The sequence below is a fragment of the Oncorhynchus mykiss genome, chromosome 5, assembly GCF_057628025.1.
Source record: "Oncorhynchus mykiss isolate SJ-2025 chromosome 5, ASM5762802v1, whole genome shotgun sequence".
In the NCBI taxonomy this organism is placed as follows: domain Eukaryota; kingdom Metazoa; phylum Chordata; class Actinopteri; order Salmoniformes; family Salmonidae; genus Oncorhynchus; species Oncorhynchus mykiss.
In genome coordinates this window covers 2,507,501-2,522,361 of record NC_143026.1, presented here as the reverse complement: position 1 = coordinate 2,522,361, position 14,861 = coordinate 2,507,501, and the positions used below count along the sequence as shown (strand labels likewise).

The following is a 14,861-nucleotide window of genomic DNA, read 5'->3' as shown; positions in this document are numbered from 1 at the left end:
GTAGTAGGCAGTGGACCAGTCGATGATTATTCTATATTAAGGCCATGGGTAGTAGGGTAGTGGACCAGTCTGTGATTATTCTATATTAAGGCCATGGGTAGTAGGCGGTGGATCAGTCTATGATTATTCTATATTAAGGCCGTGGGTAGGCAGTGGATCAGTCTATGATTATTCTATATTAAGGCCATGGGTAGTAGGCGGTGGATCAGTCTATGATTATTCTATATTAAGGCCATGGGTAGTAGGGCAGTGGACCAGTCTATGATTATTCTATATTAAGGCCATGGGTAGTAGGCAGTGGACCAGTCGATGATTATTCTATATTAAGGCCATGGGTAGTAGGGTAGTGGACCAGTCTGTGATTATTCTATATTAAGGCCATGGGTAGTAGGCGGTGGATCAGTCTATGATTATTCTATATTAAGGCCGTGGGTAGGCAGTGGATCAGTCTATGATTATTCTATATTAAGGCCATGGGTAGTAGGCGGTGGATCAGTCTATGATTATTCTATATTAAGGCCATGGGTAGTAGGGCAGTGGACCAGTCTATGATTATTCTATATTAAGGCCATGGGTAGGCAGTGGATCAGTCTATGATTATTCTATATTAAGGACATGGGTAGTAGGTGGTGAATCAGTCTATTATTATTCTATATTAAGGCCATGGGTAGTAGGGCAGTGGACCAGTCTATGATTATTCTATATTAAGGCCATGGGTAGTAGGCAGTGGACCAGTCGATGATTATTCTAGATTAAGGCCATGGGTAGTAGGGTAGTGGACCAGTCTGTGATTATTCTATATTAAGGCCATGGGTAGTAGGCGGTGGATCAGTCTATGATTATTCTATATTAAGGCCATGGGTAGGCAGTGGATCAGTCTATGATTATTCTATATTAAGGCCATGGGTAGTAGGTAGTGGATCAGTCTATGATTATTCTATATTAAGGCCATGGGTAGGCAGTGGACCAGTCTATGATTATTCTATATTAAGGCCATGGGTAGTAGGCGGTGGACCAGTCTATGATTATTCTATATTAAGGCCATGGGTAGTAGGTAGTGGACCAGTCTATGATTATTCTATATTAAGGCCATGGGTAGTAGGTAGTGGACCAGTCTATGATTATTCTATATTAAGGCCATGGGTAGTAGGGCAGTGGACCAGTCTATGATTATTCTATATTAAGGCCATGGGTAGTAGGCAGTGGACCAGTCTATGATTATTCTATATTAAGGCCATGGGTAGTAGGCGGTGGATCAGTCTATGATTATTCTATATTAAGGCCATGGGTAGTAGGCAGTGGACCAGTCTATGATTATTCTATATTAAGGCCATGGGTAGTAGGCGGTGGACCAGTCTATGATTATTCTATATTAAGGCCATGGGTAGTAGGGCAGTGGACCAGTCTATGATTATTCTATATTAAGGCCATGGGTAGTAGGCAGTGGACCAGTCGATGATTATTCTATATTAAGGCCATGGGTAGTAGGGTAGTGGACCAGTCTGTGATTATTCTATATTAAGGCCATGGGTAGTAGGCGGTGGATCAGTCTATGATTATTCTATATTAAGGCCATGGGTAGGCAGTGGATCAGTCTATGATTATTCTATATTAAGGCCATGGGTAGTAGGTAGTGGATCAGTCTATGATTATTCTATATTAAGGCCATGGGTAGGCAGTGGACCAGTCTATGATTATTCTATATTAAGGCCATGGGTAGTAGGCGGTGGACCAGTCTATGATTATTCTATATTAAGGCCATGGGTAGTAGGTAGTGGACCAGTCTATGATTATTCTATATTAAGGCCATGGGTAGTAGGTAGTGGACCAGTCTATGATTATTCTATATTAAGGCCATGGGTAGTAGGGCAGTGGACCAGTCTATGATTATTCTATATTAAGGCCATGGGTAGTAGGCAGTGGACCAGTCTATGATTATTCTATATTAAGGCCATGGGTAGTAGGCGGTGGATCAGTCTATGATTATTCTATATTAAGGCCATGGGTAGTAGGCAGTGGACCAGTCTATGATTATTCTATATTAAGGCCATGGGTAGTAGGCGGTGGATCAGTCTATGATTATTCTATATTAAGGCCATGGGTAGTAGGCAGTGGACCAGTCTATGATTATTCTATATTAATGCCATGGGTAGTAGGCGGTGGATCAGTCTATGATTATTCTATATTAAGGCCATGGGTAGTAGGCAGTGGATCAGTCTATGATTATTCTATATTAAGGCCATGGGTAGTCAACCTCTGGAGAATGTCAACACTCTTCTCATTAATACCCCATCAGTTCATGTCCATTGGCTCAGTCTCAGGCTGGGATTCAATCAAAGGCTCGTTATAGTGCAGTTTCCCCAACATTCACAGTACCCCCCCACTATTGTCTCATGGCCTGACGTGGTGACACGATGACCTCACCACCCTCAGTCCCCCAGGATCCTTTCATAACCGTCAGCACGGCCAGCTCTGCAGCCCACCACGCTGGAGGAGAAGAAAACACTTTACATTTACAGGGCCCTTATTACTGTGTCACCATTCAGTGTAACAACAACCTGTACTTACACTGTACTTAGGGGTATGATGTCCTCTGGACCTGAGTCAATAGAGCATGGCGCTTGTAATGCCAGGATAGTGGGTGGATTTCCCAGGTCCACCCGTATGTAAAATGTTTCTACGCATGACTGTACGTTCCTTTGGATAAAAGTGTCTGCTAAATGGACTGATGATGTCATATCTTACCTGACCAGGTGTGGTGGTGAGGGCTGATGATGTCATATCTTACCTGACCAGGTATGGTGGTGAGGACTGATGATGTCATGTCTTACCTGACAGGTATGGTGGCGAGGACTGATGATGTCATATCTTACCTGACCAGGTATGGTGGTGAGGACTGATGATGTCACATCTTACCTGACAGGCATGGTGGCGAGGACTGATGATGTCATATCTTACCTGACAGGTATGGGTGAGAGATTGAGGTGTATTTTTATTGCCTAGGTGTATTTTTATTGCCTAGGTGATAACCTTCCTCATTACGCTTGGTACCTGTTGCAATTACAATGCCTAAGGAATTTGATTGTGAAATGTAGCCTACCTGATAACAAGGCTACTTTGTCTATCATACCGTTTAACTCTACTTATTAACCACCAATAGAGGCTATTTCACAACTCTCCGTGACACGTTGTGCTTCCGCACAAAATAATTACCTTTGTTAGCGCTTGTTATAAATTCTGATCCAGGCTCGGTCTTATTGTTTCTGATGTGCCTGAAGGTTTGGGCTGTGATGGTAAGAGCTGATCCTAAATCACTTTGTAATGCGTGGAACCGAATATGAAACGTCGGCTCAACAAATACAACATGGAATGTGGCACACCACAAAAATATATACATTTAGAAAAATGTAATTTCACTTGTTTAGAGACTAACATTTTTTTTTATTTTCTTTAGTTTTGCTATTTTTATTTAAGGTTAACAAATAGAAAGTGGGAAATTTACTTCAGTGTTTGTGTTCTGGAAGCCAAGAAAACTAGCTACAGATTGTTACATCAGAAAATGTGAAGAGGACTGGCCACCCCTCATAGCCTGGTTTCTTCCTAGGTTCTGGCCTTTCTAGGGAGTTTTTCCTAGCCATCGTGCTTCTACGCCTGCATTGTTTGCTGTTTGTGGTTTCAGGCTGGATTTCTGTACAGCACTTTGAGATATCAGCTGATGTACGAAGGGCTATATAAATACATTTGATTTGATTTGAGGTATGGTGGCGAGGACTGATGATGTCATATCTTACCTGACCAGGTATAGTGGTGAGGACTGATGATGTCATATCTTACCTGACCAGGTATGGTGGTGAGGACTGATGATGTCATATCTTACCTGACCAGGTATGGTGGCGAGGACTGATGATGTCACATCTTACCTGACAGGTATGGTGGCGAGGACGGTGAAGATGCTGGACAGGGTGAAGACGAACCCGGGAAACCAGTCCAGCGTAGCCTGGTACACCTTGGTGTAGATGGGAGTGTAGGCCAGGCTGGCGATCTTAAAGGACAGCTGCAGTGAGATGAGGGTGATCCCTGTGAAGAGAAAAGACACGTCAGTTAGCATTGTCTGTCTGCTGCAGTTTCCTACCAGTGTCCGTAGAGGAAGCTGGTACACCACACACTGTAGGTCTGAGAGGAGCAGATGAAAGCATTATGACAACGGGTGAAAGGCATTTACTATTTTTCTCTCTGCCAAATCAGTGTAGTGCTCCCTTTTTCAAATGATAATTCAATCTCTATCGCGGAAACCTTACAGATTGTGTAACCTACATTTTAAGGTAATTCTGATTGAGCTGATATGCAGCATTTACCTGTAAATGGAGTCTCCCGCTAATGCGGGCACATTGCCTTTAAATTCCAACCACTGTAACTCTACACAGAGCCCTTAAAGGAAGCAGAACTGGATACACTAGCTGGTCAGATAGTTCCAGTTGAGTAAAGTTGTTGGCAGAAAGTAAATCTATTCATGCTGTGGTGGTGGTGGTGGTGTGCAAAAGGTTGACTTGTCTGCTTGCTACGGTAGTTGTAACTTCCCCTTTTAACCTCGTCACAGTAGAACAGGGAAGAGAATCACCAGAGTGTCTGTTCTGGGTCAACCACATACTAACGTAACGAAAGCTTTGTTATAGTTATTTACTTAGCGACAACAAGGGTGCATCCCTAAAGGTCTCCTGTTCCCTACAGGAGTGAAGGGGTTCGTAGTGCACTATAAAGGTCTCCTGTTCCCTACAGGAGTGAAGGGGTTTGTAGTACACTATAAAGGTCTCCTGTTCCCTACAGGAGTGAAGGGGTTCGTAGTGCACTCTAAAGGTCTCCTGTTCCCTACAGGAGTGAAGGGGTTCGTAGTGCACTCTAAAGGTCTCCTGTTCCCTACAGGAGTGAAGGGGTTCGTAGTGCACTATAAAGGTCTCCTGTTCCCTACAGGAGTGAAGGGGTTCGTAGTGCACTATAAAGGTCTCCTGCTCCCTACAGGAGTGAAGGGGTTTGTAGTGCACTCTAAAGGTCTCCTGCTCCCTACAGGAGTGAAGGGGTTCGTAGTGCACTCTAAAGGTCTCCTGCTCCCTACAGGAGTGAAGGAGTTCGTAGTGCACTATAAAGGTCTCCTGTTCCCTACAGGAGTGAAGGGGTTCGTAGTGCACTCTAAAGGTCTCCTGTTCCCTACAGGAGTGAAGGGGTTCGTAGTGCACTCTAAAGGTCTCCTGTTCCCTACAGGAGTGAAGGGGTTCGTAGTGCACTATAAAGGTCTCCTGTTCCCTACAGGAGTGAAGGGGTTGGTAGTGCACTCTAAAGGTCTCCTGTTCCCTACAGGAGTGAAGGGGTTCGTAGTGCACTATAAAGGTCTCCTGTTCCCTACAGGAGTGAAGGGGTTTGTAGTGCACTATAAAGGTCTCCTGTTCCCTACAGGAGTGAAGGGGTTGGTAGTACACTATAAAGGTCTCCTGTTCCCTACAGGAGTGAAGGGGTTCGTAGTGCACTATAAAGGTCTCCTGTTCCCTACAGGAGTGAAGGGGTTCGTAGTGCACTATAAAGGTCTCCTGTTCCCTACAGGAGTGAAGGGGTTCGTAGTGCACTATAAAGGTCTCCTGTTCCCTACAGGAGTGAAGGGGTTCGTAGTGCACTATAAAGGTCTCCTGCTCCCTACAGGAGTGAAGGGGTTTGTAGTGCACTCTAAAGGTCTCCTGCTCCCTACAGGAGTGAAGGGGTTCGTAGTGCACTCTAAAGGTCTCCTGCTCCCTACAGGAGTGAAGGAGTTCGTAGTGCACTATAAAGGTCTCCTGTTCCCTACAGGAGTGAAGGGGTTCGTAGTGCACTCTAAAGGTCTCCTGTTCCCTACAGGAGTGAAGGGGTTCGTAGTGCACTCTAAAGGTCTCCTGTTCCCTACAGGAGTGAAGGGGTTCGTAGTGCACTATAAAGGTCTCCTGTTCCCTACAGGAGTGAAGGGGTTGGTAGTGCACTCTAAAGGTCTCCTGTTCCCTACAGGAGTGAAGGGGTTCGTAGTGCACTATAAAGGTCTCCTGTTCCCTACAGGAGTGAAGGGGTTTGTAGTGCACTATAAAGGTCTCCTGTTCCCTACAGGAGTGAAGGGGTTGGTAGTACACTATAAAGGTCTCCTGTTCCCTACAGGAGTGAAGGGGTTCGTAGTGCATCCCTAAAGGTCTCCTGTTCCCTACAGGAGTGAAGGGGTTTGTAGTACACTATAAAGGTCTCCTGTTCCCTACAGGAGTGAAGGGGTTGGTAGTACACTATAAAGGTCTCCTGTTCCCTACAGGAGTGAAGGGGTTCGTAGTGCACTATAAAGGTATCCTGCTCCCTACAGGATTAGGTTGCCATTTGCCAGAGCTTCCTGTTTGTTCCCTTATTCTGTGGCATGCAGGTTCACTTCCAGTTAAGGACTGTCAGGAAGGTAAAGGATATGATGTTGAGAGACACACTATCCATCCTGACCACACCTGACTGACAAGCTAATACTAACTATACCCAGGGACAGACTGGGAATGAAAAATGTCCCTGTACATTTTGACCAAAACCCACCCAGCGATACACCACCACCCACACAACCCACACCACACTTTATGTAAACAAGATTACTGAACAATATTTATAATAATAACTTAAATAAAATAGAACAAGGGGAACGTGTTGCTCTTAGGAGGAGGCTGGCTAGAAGGAGCCCATATTGGCACAATGTCACTGGCAGCAAGGTGGCAAGAATCTCTGGAACCATCTGACCAGTAAAATCAACAAGACAGGGAGAAATTTGTTGGCGAAAAGACTGGTGTGTAGGCAAGTCATAGGATAAAATACAAATATTTTCAATTGGCAATTTCTGCAGTAACTCACTTCTCTCAGCAATGCCATCTATAAACCAGGTCACTGTCCAGGGCCATTAAAACATCTCGCTCAGTACCCATTAGCATAAATGCATCCAGGTGCTGTTGAGAGAGTGCGCTCCTGAGCCTACTCTTGATGAATTTCAGAGTAGAGAAGCTCCGCTCATTACCTGGGTTACTGACAGGGTAAGTAGGAACCTGTAAGCAAGGCCCAGGATGTGGTATGTGTCGGTCAATAGGTTGTACTGACTAAGAATATGGTAGCAACACACTGGACAGTCCTCGCCAGATGAACAGTTCTTGTTCACCATCTCTACCTCGTCTTCATTTCCCTCAGGTTCATTGATCCTCCATAGTCCTGGTTGTGTAGTCTTCACATCCTGTGCATAGCACCACACAAGCACTCGATTGGTGGACTTTGCAGAGAGCACGGCAGAGAAGCCTTTATACTGGCCTTGCATACTGGAGGCTCCATCAGTGGAATTACCAATGCACTTGCTGAAGCCTCTCATGGACAACGTTCGTTACACATCTGACTGTGAGAAAGCATTTGATCTTGTGTTGTAATGTCCTGCATAGTGTCAATCTGGACTGTTTTGCAGAACTTCACTCAGTACCTGGACAAAGTAATGTCCAGTGGATGCCTTGCATTTCACCACAGCCACAAGCCTCTCATGGACGACATTCGTCACATATCTGACTATGACAGGGTATTGACCTTGTGTTGTAATGTAGCGTCAATCTGGACTGAAAACATACCAGCTTCCTGGATTTCACTTGATATGGTGGCCTGCATTGTGTGATGGTGGTAATGACGTTATCGATGGTGGTCTTTGATAAGAGTGATTAGAGAGCCCCTGCCCCTTCTTGACCAGGACTCAGTGTTTTGTGTTTTGCTTTTCTCGATGCAGGTAGTGAGATACTCTTTCATACGGCAGGCTACCCTATAGGGCGGCAGGGTAGCCTAGTGCATTGGACTAGTAAGAGGAAGGTTGCAAGTTCAAATCCCCGAGCTGACAAGGTACAAATCTGTCGTTCTGCCCCTGAACAGGCAAACCCACTGTTCCTAGGCCATCATTGAAAATAAGAATTTGTTCTTAACTGACTTGCCTAGTTAAATAAAGGTCAAATAAAATTTAAAAAATACACAGTTTGTACTTTCCCAGCAGAATGATCATCTCTAAAAAGTTGCCATGGTCAATACTGCTGTCATCTAGCGTATAAGCTGCTTCAGAAAAAAAATGTAGACCTCCACAAGTCTGCTTCATCCTTGGGAGCAATTTCCAAACGCCTGAAGGTACCACGTTCCTCTGTACAAACAATAGTACGCAAGTATAAACACCATGGGACCACGCAGCCGTCATACCGCCTTAGGAAGGTGACGCCTAGAGATGAACGTACTTTGGTGAGAAAAGTGCAAATCAATCCCAGAACAACAGCAAAGAACCTTGTGAAGATGCTGGAGGAAACAGGTACAAAAGTATCTATATCCACAGTAAAACAAGTCCTATATCAACATAACCTGAAAGGCTGCTCAGCAAGGAAGAATTCACTGCTCCAAAACCGCCATAAAAAAAGCCAGACTACGGTTTGCAACTGCACATGGGGACCCGATATAGCTAAATAGCCAGCTAGCCTAACCCAAACGTTGCTTACCTTCTCCCTATTGTCTTCTGTCTTACCGCTTCAGCTGCCAAACCTTGACTAACAGTTGAATTGGTATCGCTGGGCTCAACAATAGGTTGCTCTCTCTCCTCTCTGCTGCCTTCAAACTCACTAAGACCGCCCAATTTTTCAGTTTTTGATTTGTTAAAAAAGTTTGAAATATCCAATAAATGTCGTTCCACTTCATGATTGTGTCCCACTTGTTGTTGATTCTTCACAAAAAAATACAGTTTTATATCTTTATGTTTGAAGCCTGAAATGTGGCAAAATGTCGCAAAGTTCAAGGGGGCCGAATACTTTCGCAAGGCACTGTACCCTACTGATTTCACCCTAACATGACCTTAATATACCCTACTGATTTCACCCTAACATGACCTTAATATACCCTACTGATTTCACCCTAACATGACCTTCATATACCCTACTGATTTCACCCTAACATGACCCTAATATACCCTACTGATTTCACCCTAACATGACCTTAATATACCCTACTGATTTCACCATCATACCCTACTGATTTCACCCTAACATGACCTTAATATACCCTACTGATTTCACCCTAACATGACCTTAATATACCCTACTGATTTCACCCTAACATGACCCTAATATACCCTACTGATTTCACCCTAACATGACCTTAATATACCCTACTGATTTCACCATCATACCCTACTGATTTCACCCTAACATGACCTTAATATACCCTACTGATTTCACCATCATACCCTACTGATTTCACCCTAACATGACCTTAATATACCCTACTGATTTCACCCTAACATGACCTTAATATACCCTACTGATTTCACCCTAACATGACCCTAATATACCCTACTGATTTCACCCTAACATGACGTTAATATACCCTACTGATTTCACCATCATACCCTACTGATTTCACCCTAACATGACCTTAATATACCCTACTGATTTCACCATCATACCCTACTGATTTCACCCTAACATGACCTTAATATACCCTACTGATTTCACCCTAACATGACCCTAATATACCCTACTGATTTCACCCTAACATGACGTTAATATACCCAACTGATTGGTATAGACAGCGGTTTTAGAATTAGAGACGGGGGCTCTAGAACTGGAGACGGGGGCTCTAGAACTGGAGACGGGGGCTCTAGAACTGGAGACGGGGGCTCTACAACTGGAGACGGGGTCTCTAGAACTGGAGACGGGGGCTCTAGAATTGGAGACGGGGGCTCTAGAACTGGAGACGGGGGCTCTAGAACTAGAGACGGGGCTATAGAACTAGAGACGGGGGCTAATAGAACTAGAGACGGGGGCTAATAGAACTAGAGACGGGGTTATAGAACTAGAGACGGGGTTATAGAACCAGAGACGGGGGCTACGGAACCAGAGACGGGGGCTACGGAACCGGAGACGGGGGCTACGGAACCGGAGACGGGGGCTACGGAACCGGAGACGGGGGCTACGGAACCGGAGACGGGGGCTACGGAACCGGAGACGGGGGCTACGGAACCGGAGACGGGGGCTACGGAACCGGAGACGGGGGCTACGGAACTAGAGACGGGGGCTCTAGAACTAGAGACGGGGGCTACAGAACTAGAGACGGGGGCTACAGAACTAGAGACGGGAGCTACAGAACTAGAGACGGAACTAGAGACGGGGGCTACAGAACTAGAGACGGGGGCTACAGAACTAGAGACGGGGGCTCTAGAATTAGAGACGGGGGCTACAGAACTAGAGACGGGGGCTCTAGAACTAGAGACGGGGCTATAGAACTAGAGACGGGGGCTAATAGAACTAGAGACGGGGGCTAATAGAACTAGAGACGGGGTTATAGAACTAGAGACGGGGTTATAGAACCAGAGACGGGGGCTACGGAACCAGAGACGGGGGCTACGGAACCAGAGACGGGGGCTACGGAACCGGAGACGGGGGCTACGGAACCGGAGACGGGGGCTACGGAACCGGAGACGGGGGCTACGGAACCGGAGACGGGGGCTACGGAACCGGAGACGGGGGCTACGGAACCGGAGACGGGGGCTACGGAACCGGAGACGGGGGCTACGGAACCGGAGACGGGGGCTACGGAACCGGAGACGGGGGCTCTAGAACTGGAGACGGGGGCTCTAGAACTAGAGACGGGGGCTCTAGAACTAGAGACGGGGGCTACAGAACTAGAGACGGGGGCTACAGAACTAGAGACGGGAGCTACAGAACTAGAGACGGAACTAGAGACGGGGGCTACAGAACTAGAGACGGGGGCTACAGAACTAGAGACGGGGGCTCTAGAATTAGAGACGGGGGCTACAGAACTAGAGACGGGGGCTCTAGAACTAGAGACGGGGTTATAGAACTAGAGACGGGGGTTATAGAACTAGAGACGGGGGTTTATAGAACTAGAGACGGGGGTTATAGAACTAGAGACGAGGTTATAGAACTAGAGACGGGGGCTACGGAACTAGAGACGGGGGTTACGGAACTAGAGACGGGGGCTACGGAACTGGAGACGGGGGCTACGGAACTGGAGACGGGGGCTACGGAACTGGAGACGGGGGCTACGGAACTGGAGACGGGGGCTACGGAACTGGAGACGGGGGCTACGGAACTAGAGACGGAACTAGAGACGGGGGCTACAGAACTAGAGACGGGGGCTACAGAACTAGAGACGGGGGCTCTAGAATTAGAGACGGGGGCTCTAGAATTAGAGACGGGGGCTACAGAACTAGAGACGGGGGCTCTAGAACTAGAGACGGGGTTATAGAACTAGAGACGGGGGTTATAGAACTAGAGACGGGGGTTATAGAACTAGAGACAGGGTTTATAGAACTAGAGACAAGGTTATAGAACTAGAGACGGGGGCTACAGAACTAGAGACGGGGGCTACAGAACTAGAGACGGGGGCTACAGAACTAGAGACTGGGGTAATAGAACTAGAGACGGGGCTCTAGAACTAGAGACGGGGGAAATAAGACTTAGAGACGTGGTTCTAGAACTAGAGACGTGGTTCTAGAACTAGAGACGTGGTTCTTGAACTAGAGACGTGGTTATAGAACTAGAGACGGGGGTAATAGAACTAGAGACGGGGGCTACAGAACTAGAGACGGGGGCTACAGAACTGGAGACGGGGTTATAGAACTAGAGACGGGGGCTCTAGAACTAGAGACGGGGGCTCTAGAACTAGAGACGGGGGCTACAGAACTAGAGACGGGGGCTACAGAACTAGAGACGGGGGTAATAGAACTAGAGACGGGGTTATAGAACTAGAGACGGGGGCTTTAGCACCAGAGACGTGGGCTACGGAACCAGAGACGTGGGCTACGGAACCAGAGACGTGGGCTACGGAACCAGAGACGTAGAGACGTGGGCTACGGAACCAGAGACGTGGGCTACGGAACCAGAGACGTGGGCTACGGAACCAGAGACGGGGATTACGGAACCAGAGACGGGGATTACGGAACCAGAGACGGGGATTACGGAACCAGAGACGGGGGCTACGGAACTAGAGACGGGGGCTACGGAACTAGAGACGGGGGCTACGGAACTAGAGACGGGGGCTACGGAACTGGAGACGGGGGCTACGGAACTGGAGACGGGGGCAACGGAACTGGAGACGGGGGCTACGGAACTGGAGACGGGGGCTACGGAACTGGAGACGGGGGCTACGGAACTGGAGACGGGGGCTACGGAACTGGAGACGGGGGCTACGGAACTGGAGACGGGGGCTCTAGAACTGGAGACGGGGGCTACAGAACTAGAGACGGGGGCTACAGAACTAGAGACGGGGGCTACAGAACTAGAGACGGAACTAGAGACGGGGGTTACAGAACTAGAGACGGGGGCTACAGAACTAGAGACGGGGGCTCTAGAACTAGAGACGGGGGCTCTAGAACTAGAGGCGGGGTTATAGAACTAGAGACGGGGGTTATAGAACTAGAGACGGGGGTTATAGAACTAGAGACGAGGTTATAGAACTAGAGACGGGGGCTACAGAACTCGAGACGGGGGCTACAGAACTAGAGACGGGGGCAATAGAACTAGAGACGGGAGCAATAGAACTAGAGACGGGGGCAATAGAACTAGAGACAATTGTATTATCTGTCAGCTGTCTATTATATTATATTCTGTCAACTTGTATTATAGAACTTGTATTATAGAACTCACCATATGACGAGCCGTTGACCTGTTTAGACAGTAGGGCACGGATGGTGGGCATGGGAATCAGGGCGAACAGTGTGAGAGCTCGTGCTGAAAGGAATAAGTATATGTTAGGCTGTGAATTAAAACAAAACACAACTGAAGAGTTAAGTGACAAGATCAGCTTTCTAATTCTGTCAGCTATCTATTATATTATATTCTGTCAGCTGTCTATTATATTATACTATATTCTGTCAGCTGTCTATTATATTATATTACATTCTGTCAGATGTCTATTATATTATAATACATTCTGTCAGCTGTCTATTATATTATACTATATTCTGTCAGCTGTCTATTATATTATAATACATTCTGTCAGCTATCTTTTATATTATGTTATATTCTGTCAGCTGTCTATTATATTATGTTACATTCTGTCAGCTGTCTATTATACTATAATCTGTCAGCTGTCTATTATATTATACTATATTCTGTCAGCTATCTATTATATTCTGTCGGCTATCTATTATATCATATTCTGTCAGCTATCTATAATATTATATTCTGTCAGCTGTCTATTATATTATATTCTGTCAGCCATCTATTATATTATACTCTGTCAGCTGTCTATTATATTATATTATATTCTGTCAGCTATCTATTATATTATACTCTGTCAGCTATCTATTATATTATACTCTGTCAGCTATCTATTATATTATATTCTGTCAGCTGTCTATTATATTATATTATATTCTGTCAGCTGTCTATTATTGTATATTATATTCTGTCAGCCATCTATTATATTATACTCTGTCAGCTATCTATTATATTATACTCTGTCAGCTATCTATTATATTATATTCTGTCAGCTGTCTATTATATTATATTATATTTTGTCAGCTATCTATTATATTATAATCTGTCAGCTATCTATTATATTCTGTCAGCTGTCTATTATATTATATTATATTCTGTCAGCTGTCTATTATATTATACTCTGTCAGCTGTCTATTATATTATATTATATTCTGTCAGCTATCTATTATATTCTGTCAGCTATCTATTATATTATATTATGTCAGCTGTCTATCATATTATATTATATTCCGTCAGCTGTCTATCATATTATATTTTATTCTGTCAGCTATCTATTATATTATATTCTGTAAACTATAATATTGTATTCTGTCAGCTATCATATTATATTATATTCTGTCAGCTGTCTATCATATTATATTATATTCTGTCAGCTATCTATTATATTATATTTTATTCTGTCAGCTGTCTATTATATTATATTATATTCTGTCAGCTGTCTATTATTTTATATTATATTCTGTCAGCTGTCTATTATTTTATATTATATTCTGTCAGCTATCTATTATATTATACTCTGTCAGCTATCTATTATATTATATTCTGTCAGCTGTCTATTATATTATATTATATTCTGTCAGCTATTATATTATATTCTGTCAGCTATCTATTATATTCTGTCAGCTGTCTATAATATTATATTATATTCTGTCAGATATCTATTATATTATATTTTATTCTGTCAGCTGTCTATTGTATATTATATTCTGTCAGCTGTCTATAATATTATATTCTGTAAACTATCTATAATATTGTATTCTGTCAGCTATCTATTATATTATATTATATTCTGTCAGCTGTCTATCATATTATATTATACTCTGTCAGCTATCTATTATATTATATTCTGTCAGCTGTCTATCATATTATATTATATTCTGTCAGCTATCATATTATATTATACTCTGTCAGCTGTCTATCATATTATATTTTATTCTGTCAGCTGTCTATTATATTATATTATATTCTGTCAGCTGTCTATCATATTATATTTTATTCTGTCAGCTGTCTATTATATTCTGTCAGCTGTCTATTATATTATATTCTGTCAGCTGTCTATCATATTATATTTTATTCTGTCAGCTGTCTATTATACTCTGTCAGCTATCTATTATATTATGTCAGCTGTCTATCATATTATATTTTATTCTGTCAGCTATCTATTATATTATATTATATTCTGTCAGCTGTCTATTATATTATATTATATTCTGTCAGCTGTCTATTATATTATATTCTGTCAGCTGTCTATTATATTCTGTCAGCTGTCTATCATATTATATTCTGTCAGCTATCTATTATATTATACTC

General features: G+C 44.1%; 1 protein-coding gene across 1 annotated transcript in view; it reads right to left on the bottom strand.

Moving 5' to 3' along the window:
* Positions 1-235: 235 nt before the first annotated feature.
* Positions 236-14,861, bottom strand: part of LOC110524922 (solute carrier family 46 member 2) — a 22,227-nt gene continuing 7,601 nt past the window's right edge. Inside the window, exons 4-6 of the mRNA XM_036976552.2 lie at positions 12,696-12,779; positions 3,921-4,077; positions 236-2,487 (exon numbers count right to left, since the gene is read on the bottom strand). Coding sequence (XP_036832447.2) covers positions 2,430-2,487; positions 3,921-4,077; positions 12,696-12,779 — 299 coding nt within the window. The 3' untranslated portion in view covers positions 236-2,429. The remainder of the gene's footprint in view (positions 2,488-3,920; positions 4,078-12,695; positions 12,780-14,861) is intronic.